At 38.1% G+C, this 14,003-nt stretch overlaps 1 protein-coding gene across 1 annotated transcript in view; it reads right to left on the reverse strand.

Moving 5' to 3' along the window:
* The window catches only part of CHM (CHM Rab escort protein), a 54,406-nt gene that overhangs the window by 25,686 nt on the left and 14,717 nt on the right, over nt 1-14,003 (reverse strand). Inside the window, exons 3-8 of the mRNA XM_066182187.1 lie at nt 12,071-12,143; nt 10,795-10,919; nt 6,721-7,135; nt 5,506-5,622; nt 4,717-4,837; nt 2,266-2,491 (exon numbers count right to left, since the gene is read on the reverse strand). Of these exons, the coding sequence (XP_066038284.1) occupies nt 2,266-2,491; nt 4,717-4,837; nt 5,506-5,622; nt 6,721-7,135; nt 10,795-10,919; nt 12,071-12,143 (1,077 nt within the window). The remainder of the gene's footprint in view (nt 1-2,265; nt 2,492-4,716; nt 4,838-5,505; nt 5,623-6,720; nt 7,136-10,794; nt 10,920-12,070; nt 12,144-14,003) is intronic.

Consider the following 14,003-nt stretch of genomic DNA (forward strand, 5'->3'; position numbering starts at 1 on the left):
TCTGGTGTTGCCTCTTTGCTACACAGCCCCAGTGGGATTCTTCCCATACGGCTCACTTTGAGCAAGACACAACCCTGAGGGCAGAACAGCTTCAAAAATTGTGATTAATCTTAAAAAATATTATGGTTGCCTCCTAAATTGTTCACTTAAAAAAAAACAACAAATTTTAAAAAAAGTTTTGTATTAGAATGCTTCTATTACAAACCTTTCAAAAGTACAATTATTTTTTGGTTTGACAGAATAATTTGTTTCAACTATTGAAATATCCTCTTTGTTGTGGAACTTACACATTTTAGCAAAAACCCCTAAAATGCAGCAACCAGTGATCTTAAATAGAAAGTTCAGGCCATCCGAAAAACTCCCGTCATCACAGAATGATTTTCTGATAAGAATATTTATGATACTTCCAGAAACCTCTACTGCTAACTCTTGAAATATATTGCTGTTGCAGATCAGAAAACTGCATATGTTGGTTATCAAATTAAAAAATCAAGCCAAAGAGATTTTGAGAATGCAAAAAAAAAAATTACATGGATAAGAATCTACAGGGGAAAAAAAGCAAGCAAAATTTTAAGTTTAATTATTGAATTTACTTTTTTCCCCAGGTAAGTGAAGCCAAGGAAGGTCGAGCTGCCAAAACTGTACTACTTTAATGACTTGATAATATCCTGATTCATTAATCTGCTGGTCACATACAGATACCTGGCCTCACATGAAGCCCTATAAAGACACAAAGACATCCATAAAATCCAGAAACATAAGTTCTGTTGCATGGCTGTATCCAGAGTAGTTACCTAACCCAAATTCTTGCTCACAAATTGTCTAATCACCTAATTACACAGGTCTGCACTTTAAATCACGATATAAATAAAGCTTAAGGAGCAGATGCAAGGCTACTGAGAAGAGATGGTAACAAATAACAGTTCTATTCAATGGAGCAGAATTATTCCAGAATGCTTCTATCAACATATAACCACATCCATCCTGTACACAACCAAGCGGGCTCAAGCTGCTAAGGCCATTCTTCTGGCAGTAATTTAAGTATTGTTCTGGAGAAGAGAAGCAGAATCTATCACAGAGACAAACAGGAATACCCAACAACATGCTGTAAACCACAATTTCATAGTAGCACACATGTAAAAAGTGGAACTTGTCCAGCACCAAACAAAGCAGGTAAGACACTGCACTGCTATTTAAAGGACTGATGTACAAATTTATCACCCAGACAAACTGGCCTCACTAGGCAAAGCTGCTTTTTTTAAACAGAGTTAATGTTTACTTCAGACCTACAGGTTACCACATTAAACCCACATTGAGCAGATGGAAAGGCTGCTTGCCAGCAGAAGCAAAGATGAAAAAAACCCCTCAGCCTTTTAAAAGGTAGTTGAACTGTTGGAAACAACTGAAATTAAAACCGCCCACCCTCTGCACACAGAACCTTGATGGTCCCCAAAAGCACCAGCTCCCTGCCAGAACCACGGGCCCAGGGACACCTCGGGAGCCAGGGCAAGGACTGCACTGTCCCTGCCACAGTTCAAGGGGATTTTGGTTTATTCTGGAATCAACTGAGCTTTTTTGTTTTACTCGCTTTCTAAGGCTCAAGGAGTGGAGAACATATGGTTGCTGTTTGGGATGTCAGAATGTAGCAGTGGCTCAGTGAAACAGGCCTGCACGGGATCTCCTCTGCTGTTCAGTTCACAGGAGCTGGAACCTTGTAGTCTAGAGAGAGCTACAAAATGATGCCAAGAGCACAATACATGATTTCACACCAATTGCCCTGTTTGTATAAGAGTCTGTGATGTAGAAAGGTTTGTTTTAAATCTAACTGTGAACTGGACACACGTCACCATTCTCCTCTTTCAGAACAATCCAGCTCATTATTAAATATGTACCCGAGAATGGTGGATGCATTCTCAGCATTAATTAGTAACACAGACTGACAATATGGATCTTCCTGCAGCTTCAGGGAAGAATCACATACAAATTTTTTCAAACTATCCAAACGCACAGTCACCCTTTTGTACAGATACCACTGAATCTTCTCTGTCAGATTCAAAAGGGGCAGCTACATATGGGTGAAATTATGGCTTTCTCATTTCCTAGCACTTATTAACTTACTCACAAGGCAGCCATCACAGCCAGCAAACTACAAGCCACATTTGTAATAACAGTGAAGAGTGTTGCACAGTATTATCCTGGTGAATGACACCTCTTATGTTACCAAGTTTCCTTTCTGGAATATACGTCTGGGTAAATGAGGCTTACCTGCAGAAGCACTGTGGGATCTCTCCTTGCCCATAGAGAGGGAACAAGAACGGGGTGTTGCCATAGCGGCCAAGGCACTGCAGAAATTTTCTTGTTGCCTGAAGACCTTGGAGAGTGCTGCTCTCAGTCTCTGACACCATTGCAATGGAGTGAAGGATGAAGTGCTGCAAGCTGGGGGTCAGCTTCCGTGTCTGCAGGAACTGAGCAAATGTGCTGCTCTCATAGTCTGAGGGAAAAGCACACGAGGTACTGAGCACATCCAACATCTGCACTGCCCCCCATGCTTCAGCTCCAACAAGTGCTTTTGGATTTCAGTAAACTAAAACAAGTGAGTTTTTCAACAAACACCTTGCTGAACATGGATCATTCAAGTTAATGGAAGTTAGAAAAACTACTCCCTCAGAAGACAGAAATATCACTCCATTAAAATATTTCAAAATATCACAAACCAAATTTATGGGTCTCCAGTGGCATCACCGATTCATTCTGTTAGACTTGATCTAACTCCATTTCCCAGTCCTGAGAGAAAAGTGAGAAACTGTGGACAAAAATCCATAGAAGTGCCTTGGGACACTGTTTCCTGTAAATTAACCAAAATATTACCCCGAATGACACTCACTCCAGAACAGGACTGCTGCATCCACACTGACAGTGCTAGACTGGACATCTATGCTCAAAGATGCCCCTCACACAGTACCACAATCCAAAGATGAGAAGGTGCAATATTTATTTCAATTTGATCACTTGCTGGCAACAACTAAATGTGGATGAGACAGAGAACAGAAAGGGCTGCTGCTCTTTTCACTTTAAAATAATATATTGCTGGCACATTTTGAAACTCAAACACAAGTCTCCTGGGAGATGTTTAAAGCATGTTGGCACTGATACATCACTGAAAAACTTTAGTTATCTTCATAACTGAAACATTTTTTTGCCAGGAAAAGCTTGTATTTAAGCAATAGCATACTTCCACATTATTCAGAAATCTACTCTTATTTCAGTCCTGGATAAATTCCTAACTAATTCAGAAACACTTCCGTCAATGCAGAGACCAGTTTTATCAAGATATATTTTCCGTTCAAGATTCAACCACTGCTTTATTACAAATGTATCTTACCGGTCTTTGTACAGCCATGCAGAAAGTCGTAAAATGACATCGCTTTTTGTTTTATAATTCTAAAAAAATTCTCAAGTTTTCTTCACTTCAAACTTCTTATATAATTCCATATTTTACAAAAAAAAAAAGCTTTAAAAATTCTTCACTCTCATGAACTCATCCTATTAAAAGTCTCCCTTCCCACAAATGCAATGATCTCATCAAGAGCAATTTTAAATTTCTAAAGTTTTTACATTAGCCTAATCTGACTCAAAATACTCTCAATTACTTCTCAGGCTATTTTAAAATGTAGGAACAAAATCTGTTTAGCTGTCTCTGGAAGTAAAATAAATCTAATGTTATTTAGGTACATGAATCAATGGATTAATTTAAAATTGATGTGGCATCTCCTTTTTTTACTTAATAAATTTTCTAAATACCACCAATATCCTCACTCTGAGCACCTCCATTTCTTCCAGCAGCAGCAACTGAGATCACCTGTAATCAATAAACCACTTCAGCCTAATGAGTTTTTCCCCCTTCAGGATTTTCTGGAGTTCATTACAGACTCTCCTTTTCTTCATCTTACCAGATCTTGATACTGACTGTTTCTCTCTTGCATATGTTTAATAATTTTCTCTGGTGTTTGTACTGCTCTTTCCTCACTATTTCATTTTGACAAATTATTTCTCTTTGCCTTATTTTACTTTTAGACTCCAAGAACTGAGGACATCACTCTTTGTACCCTGAGGAGCACAAACCCAAAGCACCTTCCTCCTGTTAAACTGATTTCCCTCTTTGACCCAATGCTTGTTATTCTTCGCACATTATAGCTCAAATCCATTCTGATTTCCTCTCACCTAAATAAGCCAACAGTTGATAAAAGCACTTTGAACTTGCCCTCTACAACTAAAGAGCATTAAATTACATTCACTTCCATAGTTAAAAAATTCCATTTTCTCAATTTCTGATTTTGTGGTAACGCATTGTAAAGATTTACATAGTATCCCCCCAAAAAAGACAGAAAATTCAAATGCATCACATTAGTTGAAAAAATAACTGGGGGAGGGGAGGAAACACTTAAAAATGACAAAAAGCATTTTGCAACCTTGCTGTAATATATAATTTTGCTGTTAAAGAAAAATGTTAATAATAAATGATGTGGGAACTAGAAGAGCAAGTGCTTAAGTAGAAGAATTTAACACTGAAGTGAAAAGGTCACAAAAAGGTCAAAGCATACTTTAAAAATGAATCTGTAAAAATAAACCATGTGAAAACACAGGAGAGCTCTCAGAGTTGTGCATCCCTGAAGGAACTCATAGGAAGGGAGTGTGCCTTATTCAGTGAGACACTACCTTGGTATTCCTCGGGGTGCTGTTCATAGTCCAAACAAAATGTCAGAAATTTCATGAGCATTCTCTTCTCCACCATGGTGAGCTGTCTGCTGTTGAAGACATCTGCTCTAGAACAAGGCACCTGCAAAATATTTTTTAATGATTTCAGATGCTGTCCACACTCTAAATGTAAAAGTATCAAGCAACAACAGTCTGATTAAATAACGAATACTTCAAATTACTGTTTTCAATTATAGTTATTTTCTTACATATTTCTTTCCCCTATTTTCTATTGCAACTAAAGTTACTAATTTTCCACAATATGAATATTCAAAAATCTTTTTTAGCCTCTTCCCCTTTTTATTTCCTCCAATTTCATTTTCATCTCTGACTGCAGAGGTAATCACTAGAGTTTGTATTAACTGTGCCAACATCTCCTGTTGCCATTATCACACTGACTTCTCTTGCATGTCACATAAAAACAAATCAAGTCTATGTTAGAATCTTAAAACCTAAAATCTGTGAATCTTCAAGAATTAACTGCCAATCAATCATGGCCTAAGCATTTAGCCTGAGGTAAAGATCTATGTCAATATACTGGACTGCACAACCTTATTTTAGTCTGTTTTGATTTTATTTCAATATTTATATATAACACATACAAACATCTTTTCTTCCAGGAATTTAACAGAATCATAATTAAGGAAAAAACACCAGCTTCTTGTCACAAAATTCTCAAAAAAACAATTTCAAGCTTCTTGACTTTAGGAAGATTAAATGAAACACGTGCAGCACATTATTTTCTGATACCTGTTCTACTTTCCCTTCTCGGAAGGCAAGAACTCGCGTAGCGTTTTTGAACTCGGCATATCTGCTCACGTTGGACTTAATGAGGAGGTCAATTAACAGGCCCCGGGAGTAGAGCAACTGCACAGGGAGGAGAAAGGAAGTGGTGGGTGAAGAGGACCAGTCAAGTACCCAAAAGAACCTTCACCAGCTGCTCCCTCAATCACCTGAAACAAGAGTTTACCTTTTCCACAGTCAAATTCCAGAACTCCCAAGCTAAGGTTTAGCCACATATGATTTGATCACCTCACTGTAAGCTACATATATGATGAAATAGAGGAGGGCCAGAAATGTAACTATGAACTGAACATGCTTGTCTGTACTGAAAAGTCTCGTGATCCTGAGGAACAGAGCTTGCAAGATCACACAGGAATTTTCTGGATAAAGGCTTCCTGGGACACCAATGAGGACACTACAAGGAAGCTGATGTTCCTGTGCCAGGGAAACCCCGGCACAAACTCCTGGGCCTGCCCTGCTGACCACTCTTGTATCTGAATTTCTGGTATTTGCTGCAATTAACACCTTGTCCCACAGTGGGACAGCCAGAGTATAGAAAGGATACAAAAGAGCATTATATGCAAAACCACCGCCCACTGCCTGGTGTTCAAGATGTCCTTGCAAGGATGCTTGGGAGTGGGATCCACATTTGGAACATGAACTTTGCAGTAATGCATTTTGTAGTGTCTTCACAAAGAATTGAATGAATTATTGAAGAGAGTTTCTTTTTCAGACTCCAGAAGTTTGAAAAAATCTTCTTAGGCACAGTATGAACAGTGAAGCATTCAACTTCGAAAAAACTTCCCATGCTGCAAAACACATTTTTTATCTTCTTAAAAAGATAAAAAATCTGCATGCAGATTGTTCTTGTTTAAAAATGTAATTCTGTAATGGCACTATTTAAAAGGAGAGATTTTGACAGTACTACCTAAGTGCTATATTTAATGAAATTTACTTTTATGGTGGTATTTCTGAGCTGTGTTTTTGATCTCTTTGGTTATAAAACACTTAAGGACACTTATTAAATAACTCATGTTTGTTTTAGGGGTAGCGATTCTTACTTTTGAAGAGTGGCTATTTTGCCTCAAAGGTGCTGTCTTAACAGGAAGGGTTTTAAAACAGATGTCAGCATTTTAAGGAAAGCAAACGCACTTACACAAAAAAGAGTCATTCAGCTCCTACCTTAGAGACTAAATCAATATTAAACCTTCTGCCTTCTCTAACAATTTGGGAATAGGTGATTTTCTTTGGTTCTTGGGCACCATTTTCGGAGGGTGCAGCTTCCGTCTTCATCGGCTCCGGAGCGGACTCGCCTGAAGCTGCGCTGGGAGCAGCTCCACTGCCAGGGGCTGTTCCTGCCCCGGCCCCTGGAGCTGCCCTGGCTGGATCAGTGCCCTGGGCCTGCTCTGGCTCTGGGGTCTGCGGCTCCTCTCCGGGGCTCTCCACTGCCGGATTCTCTTTCTCCAGCCCTGGAGAAACCCCCTCTGCTGCTGGACTCTCCTCCAACCCTGGAGAAACCCCTTGGGCAGCAGGGGCTCCAAACACAGGCAGCTTTGGCAGTGCACCAGCCTCTTCAACACCTTCAGCTGAATCCTGACTGATTGAAAACACAGAGGGGAAAAAGAGGGGGGAAAAGTCTTTTTGAAGAGTCTTAAAAACTTGTTTGAAGTTTTGAGTCAGTGTCAAAACAGAAACCTCAAGCATTTCTAGGAAAAGCATTATAATTTCTTTATCCTGGCCCATTCAGGTGTTCCACCCACTAACAAACTCTGGTTCTTTGGCTGCAAAGCTAAAATTCAAGAGGACTATTTTTACTGAGGAGAAAAAAATGCCAACAAAAAATTAAGCTTTTACTTTATGTATACTTAAAAGATAGAAGGATCTCAAAATGAAAATCAAGGCCCTCATGGTGAAACAATACACAGCTACATAAACAATAGAAATGGAGCATTTTGAAATAAAAACAGTAACTTGATCAGGAGTTGCCTATGGATTAAAAACCATGAAATTGAAATGCAAGTATGTGTTAAGGTTGTTAAGCTGAGATCCGGTCCAGAAGGAAACAAGCTTTATACAACCAAGCTACTCTGCAGCCATGATCCCAGTGGGGCCAGTGAGAACCAGACCACTTAGATCCAAAGCTGAAGTAAAACTTCCAAATTCCTTTTTCAACGCTCTCTTTGCATTCTAATTAGTTGTTCAAGCAGCAGTGCTGTTATGCAAGTGCTGCAAATCCATGCACAGGGGATGAAGGCAGTCAGTCAGAGGAGGGACATTCTCACACATTTACTCCGCACAGTTCATTTCCTTTCCACAACATTTCTTTAAAATTCCCCTTATAAAGCAGCCCTTCACTTTCAATCTCATCTACTTGTTTTATGTTAAACTTCAGTGACACCTCCCTTAGAAAGAAGGACTTTTGAACTTGGTTTAGTTTACACTACCAGCTGAGATGAATCAAATCAGTGTCATTGTAAGTGAAAGGAGTTCAGCAATAACTCCAAACTATCTTTTTATCTTTATACCACAAGCCATTAATGCACTGAATAAACAATTTAATCTTGGCTGAAAACTAATGAACTATGATTTTAAAGGTGACCTGCAAACACAGAGTATTAACAGGATGGTTAACATTCCCCGAACAGCAAGGAATTACTCAGCATCTACATCAAAAATGCTTCCTCACACACCTGCAGCCATACAGGTGGAAGCAGTGGCAAGAACTCTGCTCAAAAAGGAACAAAAACCTAGTATCCTTTAAAAATTGCTCCTCATTTATGAACTCATGGAGCTCACACCAACTCATGAAAGTTTGGAAGCTATCTCCCAGCTTGGGCACAGTCACCAGGAAGCACTTAACTCATGACTGGGGTAAAATATTGCCCTGGGAAATACAGGAACTGCTACAAGGAAGCATTAATGAGAGAAGGCTGTTTCTGTATATTAATTATGTCTTTTTGCTTCACATTGCTAGCACTAAGTAACCATAAAATATCAAAGAAAGATAAGTACTTCGTAAAGTATTTTTTAAAAAAGTAATCTCTGCTACAAATAAAAACGAAAGTGAATTAAATATTCAGGTTCTATTTGAATTTTGGGGCATTTTTTTAGGATTTCGGAACATGGTGTTTGTGAAGACTGCAAAAGCTCTTGCCAGTAATTCAGTAACTAAGAATGAAGCTTTTATTTATAGAACACAAAATTTCAAAATAAGGTTTTCTTTCTACCTTCTCCCAATCTCAACGAACAGTTCATCTCATTTTAAACATGCTTGATTATTACTTTTTAAAATCAAAATAAACTTATAATACACTATAATTTTCTATATCACTCTGAAAAGCAGCGTAACAGAAATATTTACATATTTTAAATCTCTATTCACTTCCCATTAAAGAACAGGTAAATCTCCATGATTTGCAGCTCCACACTTTTTATAATGAGAGCCTAAAAACTGTATATAATCTAAATTCATGACATCCTTCCTATAGGACCAAATATCCCTGAATAATGTAAGAACTGTCTATAAAAATTACTCAAATTGAACTTCTGTGCAGACAATTCTTCTCCTAATTCAGAAAAAAATAATACATCTACAGACAAATTGTTGTGTAAATTTAGAATATTATCTTCCACCATTCATCAATTAATGGTACTAACAAAGAAATATCTTAAAATGAATGTGTCTTATTAATGCCTTGTAACAGCAACCCCTTCAGATAGGTCAAATGAAAAATTGCCAACCAGCTGGTTAATTTATTCAGCACAGGTGTTCACTATTTATTTTTCAGCCATTTGCCTTTTTCCAATCCAGCTTGTTGTAGACACAGTATTCTTTCCCTTTGATGGATGCACTTTGTTCTAAGGCCATTCATTTCAGATTTGCACTGTGTATATTATACTGCTACCCAGCTGTTTATTCTTTCAAAATAAATGTTTAATGGTTACTTCATAGGAGTTACAAAAGTTAAGCAAAAACAACAGAATCTAGGCAGAACATGTAAATTGTCAGAAACACAGTAATTGACTCTCTCAGAAAGTTTGAAGTTCTTTTGGAGAACTTTTTCTTTGCCAGGTTTATTAATCGTATCCTTGGTCACTGGGGGGTTGGGGGTTTTTTGGTGATGACCAAGACAGTAGTGTACTGAGCTAAGTTGAATGCTCAAAAGCATTATTTTACCCAAGTATAATCTCACTTCTAAGTGTGAAATCTCAGTGCTAGGGGGCTCATTTGGGAACCAGCTATCAGTCAAAAATTATACACAAAGTTAAGACTATGAAACCCTTGTATCTGATTTAATCCTCGTTCTGAACAATATTTATTATGACAACAGGATGACAATTACAATATCCAAGTGCTATTGCTTTAAAATAAGCATGACATTTTATCTGCAATCCAGTCAAGCACCATTATGGTGCAGCACTGAACCATGGAAGAGTCTGAGTCTGTGACCTTCAGATTGTATTTATGTAATTCACATCTCTTTTCTCCTACTTTCGACGTTTACAGACAGAAATATGTATTTCTCTACAAATATGTGTCAGCATTTCATGTAGCTACCTATGGTATTTTTTAAGGGATTCAAGGTTAAACTTACATAACTATCTCAAAGAATTTCCTCTCAGAAATTCTGGAGAGTGTTCAGTTCAGTGCAAAATCCAGAAGATAAAAACAATGAAAAAATAAATAAATACACGGTTCAGTTAGTTAAATTTATATTCAGTGTATTTAACCTCAGAAAGTTAAATTCACTGCATATAAAAAGGACAAAGGGCAAATATTACTTTATCATTTTTTGCACAAAGAAGTATTTCATAGTGCTGCTGTCCATTTGTGTTCCTGTTTGTTTTAGGTTCATTTTACATGCATTTAAGGGTCTAATTTTTGACTATGAGAACAGCAGCTTTTAGGCAAATTAAGAATAGAAAAATTTAATTGATAGCAGTGCATAACTGACTACTACTACTATCCAAACACACCACTTCTGTTTTCTACTCAGAAATAAATCACAAACTCACAAAATCGGACAACAAATTACACCGCACCCAGAGAGGTAATTCAGGAAGGACTGGGCTGTTTCAGTGAAGTGAGTTCAACAAAGCACAAGGACATGAGGAGCATTTCAGAGGCCAGGGTTACTTTTTGAGACAATGTGCAACATGGCAGCATGGTGAAACCCTTAAAAAACCAAAAGCACAATATGATCATTAACCCCTGGGCATCCAAAATTTTTCATTAATTTCTACATTTCTACTTACTTGCCAAAACAGAAATCTTCTACATTTTGAATAGTTTTATCCTTGCTGCTAAGAGGAATTGCTTCTTCATCCTCAAGGATCAATTTTCTCCAGTCTTCACATTCATCACTGAGATCTGTCTTTTGCTTGAGAAAACAAGTATAAAATTACATATTGTACACTGCAAGCTGTTCTTTAAATCTCTGTGGACACAAATAATATGTGCCATCTAATAATATAAGAAAAAACACCCTCTTAACTGTCCTAATGTTTTTTTGTATTTATATTTTTTGTGTTAAGACAGAGCGGGTTACTTTATTCACTATGCCAACATTTGTACTAGAGCACTGGCTCTAGTAATCTGAAATACAATGTTAAACAGAATATAGGCTTTAGTAGAGACCTGAATGTCACTTGGAATACAGTCTCCTAAAAGACAGGTTTGCCAAACCAGGGTAGTTCCAGAATCTGTGGAAAAACTCTTTGAATAGACACCATAAGGAAAAAACCTGGTGATGTGGGGGATTGTATTAATCTGTGCATGCAGGAATCTCTAAATCATACAACAGAACTCAGAGAATATGAAGCTCTGGCACTGAGCAAGTGCCCTGATTACGCCAGGAGGCAGCACAGTGTAAAGAACAGGCATGAGACTGAGCTGAGAAACTTCCATCTTCTACGGCCCAACAGGCTCCGGGCATTTCCGTAAATAACAGAGCAACCATTTGCTAGTCCAGCCGAAGTGCTCCATCTCCTTAATAAATATCCCCCCTGGAAGATTTCTAGTGGACTGCCATGAATCAGATAAACTTTGGTCATTGAAAAATACACTGTCAGCATTCATCTTTTTGTCCTGGTTACAGGACATTTCAATGGAAGGACCCAGCACCCACTTTTCTCCTCCTAAGGAAGAATCAGCTGAATACAAATGAGAAAAACAAAAGGGCTGAAACATCAGAGAGCAGAATATAATCAAACAGGAAATGGAAAAGACCAGATTATCATGAAGGAACTGAAACAATGGTGTAGCTGCTTCTCTTTAAGCTCAAGAACCCAGAAGTGTGGCCGAGCACCAAGCTGGTCTCAATCAGATTCACAAGGCAGGCACATCTGAGCCTCAGACTGCCAGGCCAGATGGGTGAGGCTCAGGCAGTAGAGCTGGGAACTACAAACCTCTTTGATCTGTCAAATTACCAAAGAGCAAAAGCAGGGAGGCAATTTGTCTTGTGATAAATCATGCAAACAACAGAGATTCAATGGTAGGGAGGCCTAAAGAAGCAATTTGTGAAATTTTTACCTGATTTTCTTTAATCCAGGACAATAATCCTGAAAAACTAAAGCTGGCCCAGTTTCCACCATAGTAATTTCTCCTGTGAAGGAAAAAAAAAGGAAAACTGGTTGGACAGGTAAAACAGCTTTCCCAGATTTAAAGAAAAAACAAGTCTGATACATTCAAAACATTTTACATGGCAAGAATTTTCAGATGCAGATGAGATAAAAAATAATATTTTCCAACCCTTAATCAAGGGCAAAGTTTCCATTTTTCTCCTTGTATGCATCTCTGACAAAACACACTATAGTCCAAAATCAAATTATTTGGAGGGTAAATGGATAATGCTGATAGCAACACATGGGATTCTGTGAAGAAAAGGAAAATAGAGATAATACTGCTTTTTGGCCAAGACTGGCTCTCTTATCCATCATGTCAAATACAGGAAAGTGCATTTTGTTGTTTATCTACTGCTTACACAACATATTATGCCTATTACAGACTGTGAAGATACTCTGCCAAAACACTTATTGAACTGCATGTACTGCAGGTGGAGCCAAAGGAACTGATTTGTACAAAATGATCATCCCTCCCTGAGCATTTCCCAGTTTCTATTTACCACTTTCTTGCTTGAAAAAGATTACTGCTTTTAAATCGCAGAAAATTAATAGTTCTGCTGTTATCAAAGAACGTCTCTGCTCTCTCTTTTTAAAATTTCTCCACCAATACTTCCCTAAACATCTGTTGGATTAGTTGGCTTTTGTTGTCAGGTATAGCACATCTTAAATACTTAACAACTATGAGAAGAAAAATAATAGAGCAATTACATCTTAAAAGGTCACCAGTTCTTGCAAAATAAAAGCTATTTCAGTATTTAACTCTGTTTTCTGGCAATGTGTACCGGCACTTCAGAAGCCTCAAAGATACTAAAAATACCCTCCTGAACAGATAGTTAATGCTATTGCATACACTTCAAAAAAAAAAAAATTAAAATATACGGAGGAAAATAGGGTTTGCATTCTAAAGAATAATGTGAAGGCTGTTAAATCAATCTTATCATAACCACCTCCACTTTTAAATTGTAGAGATCAGTGTGATAACAGTGAAAAGCTAAATTCAGGTTAGGTTCTCCTGACTAGATTTACGATGGGATGCTTTTGAAAGGGCTTATCTGCACTGACAAAGACTTCATTAAGAGTGTCAGCCCCACTCCAGCACCAGAGGCTGCTGCTCTGGACCACGGTGCTTACTTAGCATATGAAGGACAGATGTCTGCTGAGCACTGCCTAATTGCTCCTGACTACAAACTGACCTAAAAAAGTCTTTCAGCTTCTGCAAGGCAATAGTGAAGAACATAAATAGGACATCTTTTGCAAAGACAACAAAATCCAGCATTCACAGGAAAAAGGTGGCTCCAACAACAGATTGTGGTGTTCCAGGCCCTGAACTGGGGGAATGGGCCCACACCCTACAGTATGGTGACTGAGCAGCACAGCTCCATCTGCAGATGGTTTCCAAGCAGGAATTCCAATCCTCTGTAGCAGGAGTTCATCCTTGCTTCATGGGACTGACACGGTGAGCTGCAGAAGTACTGCTGTTTGGTATCACACAGAACACAAGGCAGTGAGGATTAAATCTATGAAATGGCCAATTCTGTGACGTTCCAATCTGTAAGAAACACTGAATTGATGAGAACTCCCAGCTTTGTTTAAGCTGTCAACGGTGGAGGGTGATTTTTTAATGTTTCTTCAGATTCTACAGAATAAAAACCTCAATATCCATGTATTATCTGCCATTTCTGAGATTTCCAAAATCCTGGCCATGACGATTTATTTTAAAGGAAACATCCCGCTCTGGTTCTAAGTTTCTTAAATATGGAATACAATATATAGCTGTTGGAGCGAAAAATGCCATGATCACAGAAATCACCAGTCTAAAATTAGGAGTTGGTTTCTTGAAT

This window comes from Chamaea fasciata, unplaced genomic scaffold, assembly GCF_029207755.1.
Source record: "Chamaea fasciata isolate MVZ Bird 193981 ecotype frontalis unplaced genomic scaffold, bChaFas1.0.hap1 SCAF_4, whole genome shotgun sequence".
NCBI lineage: Eukaryota > Metazoa > Chordata > Aves > Passeriformes > Sylviidae > Chamaea > Chamaea fasciata.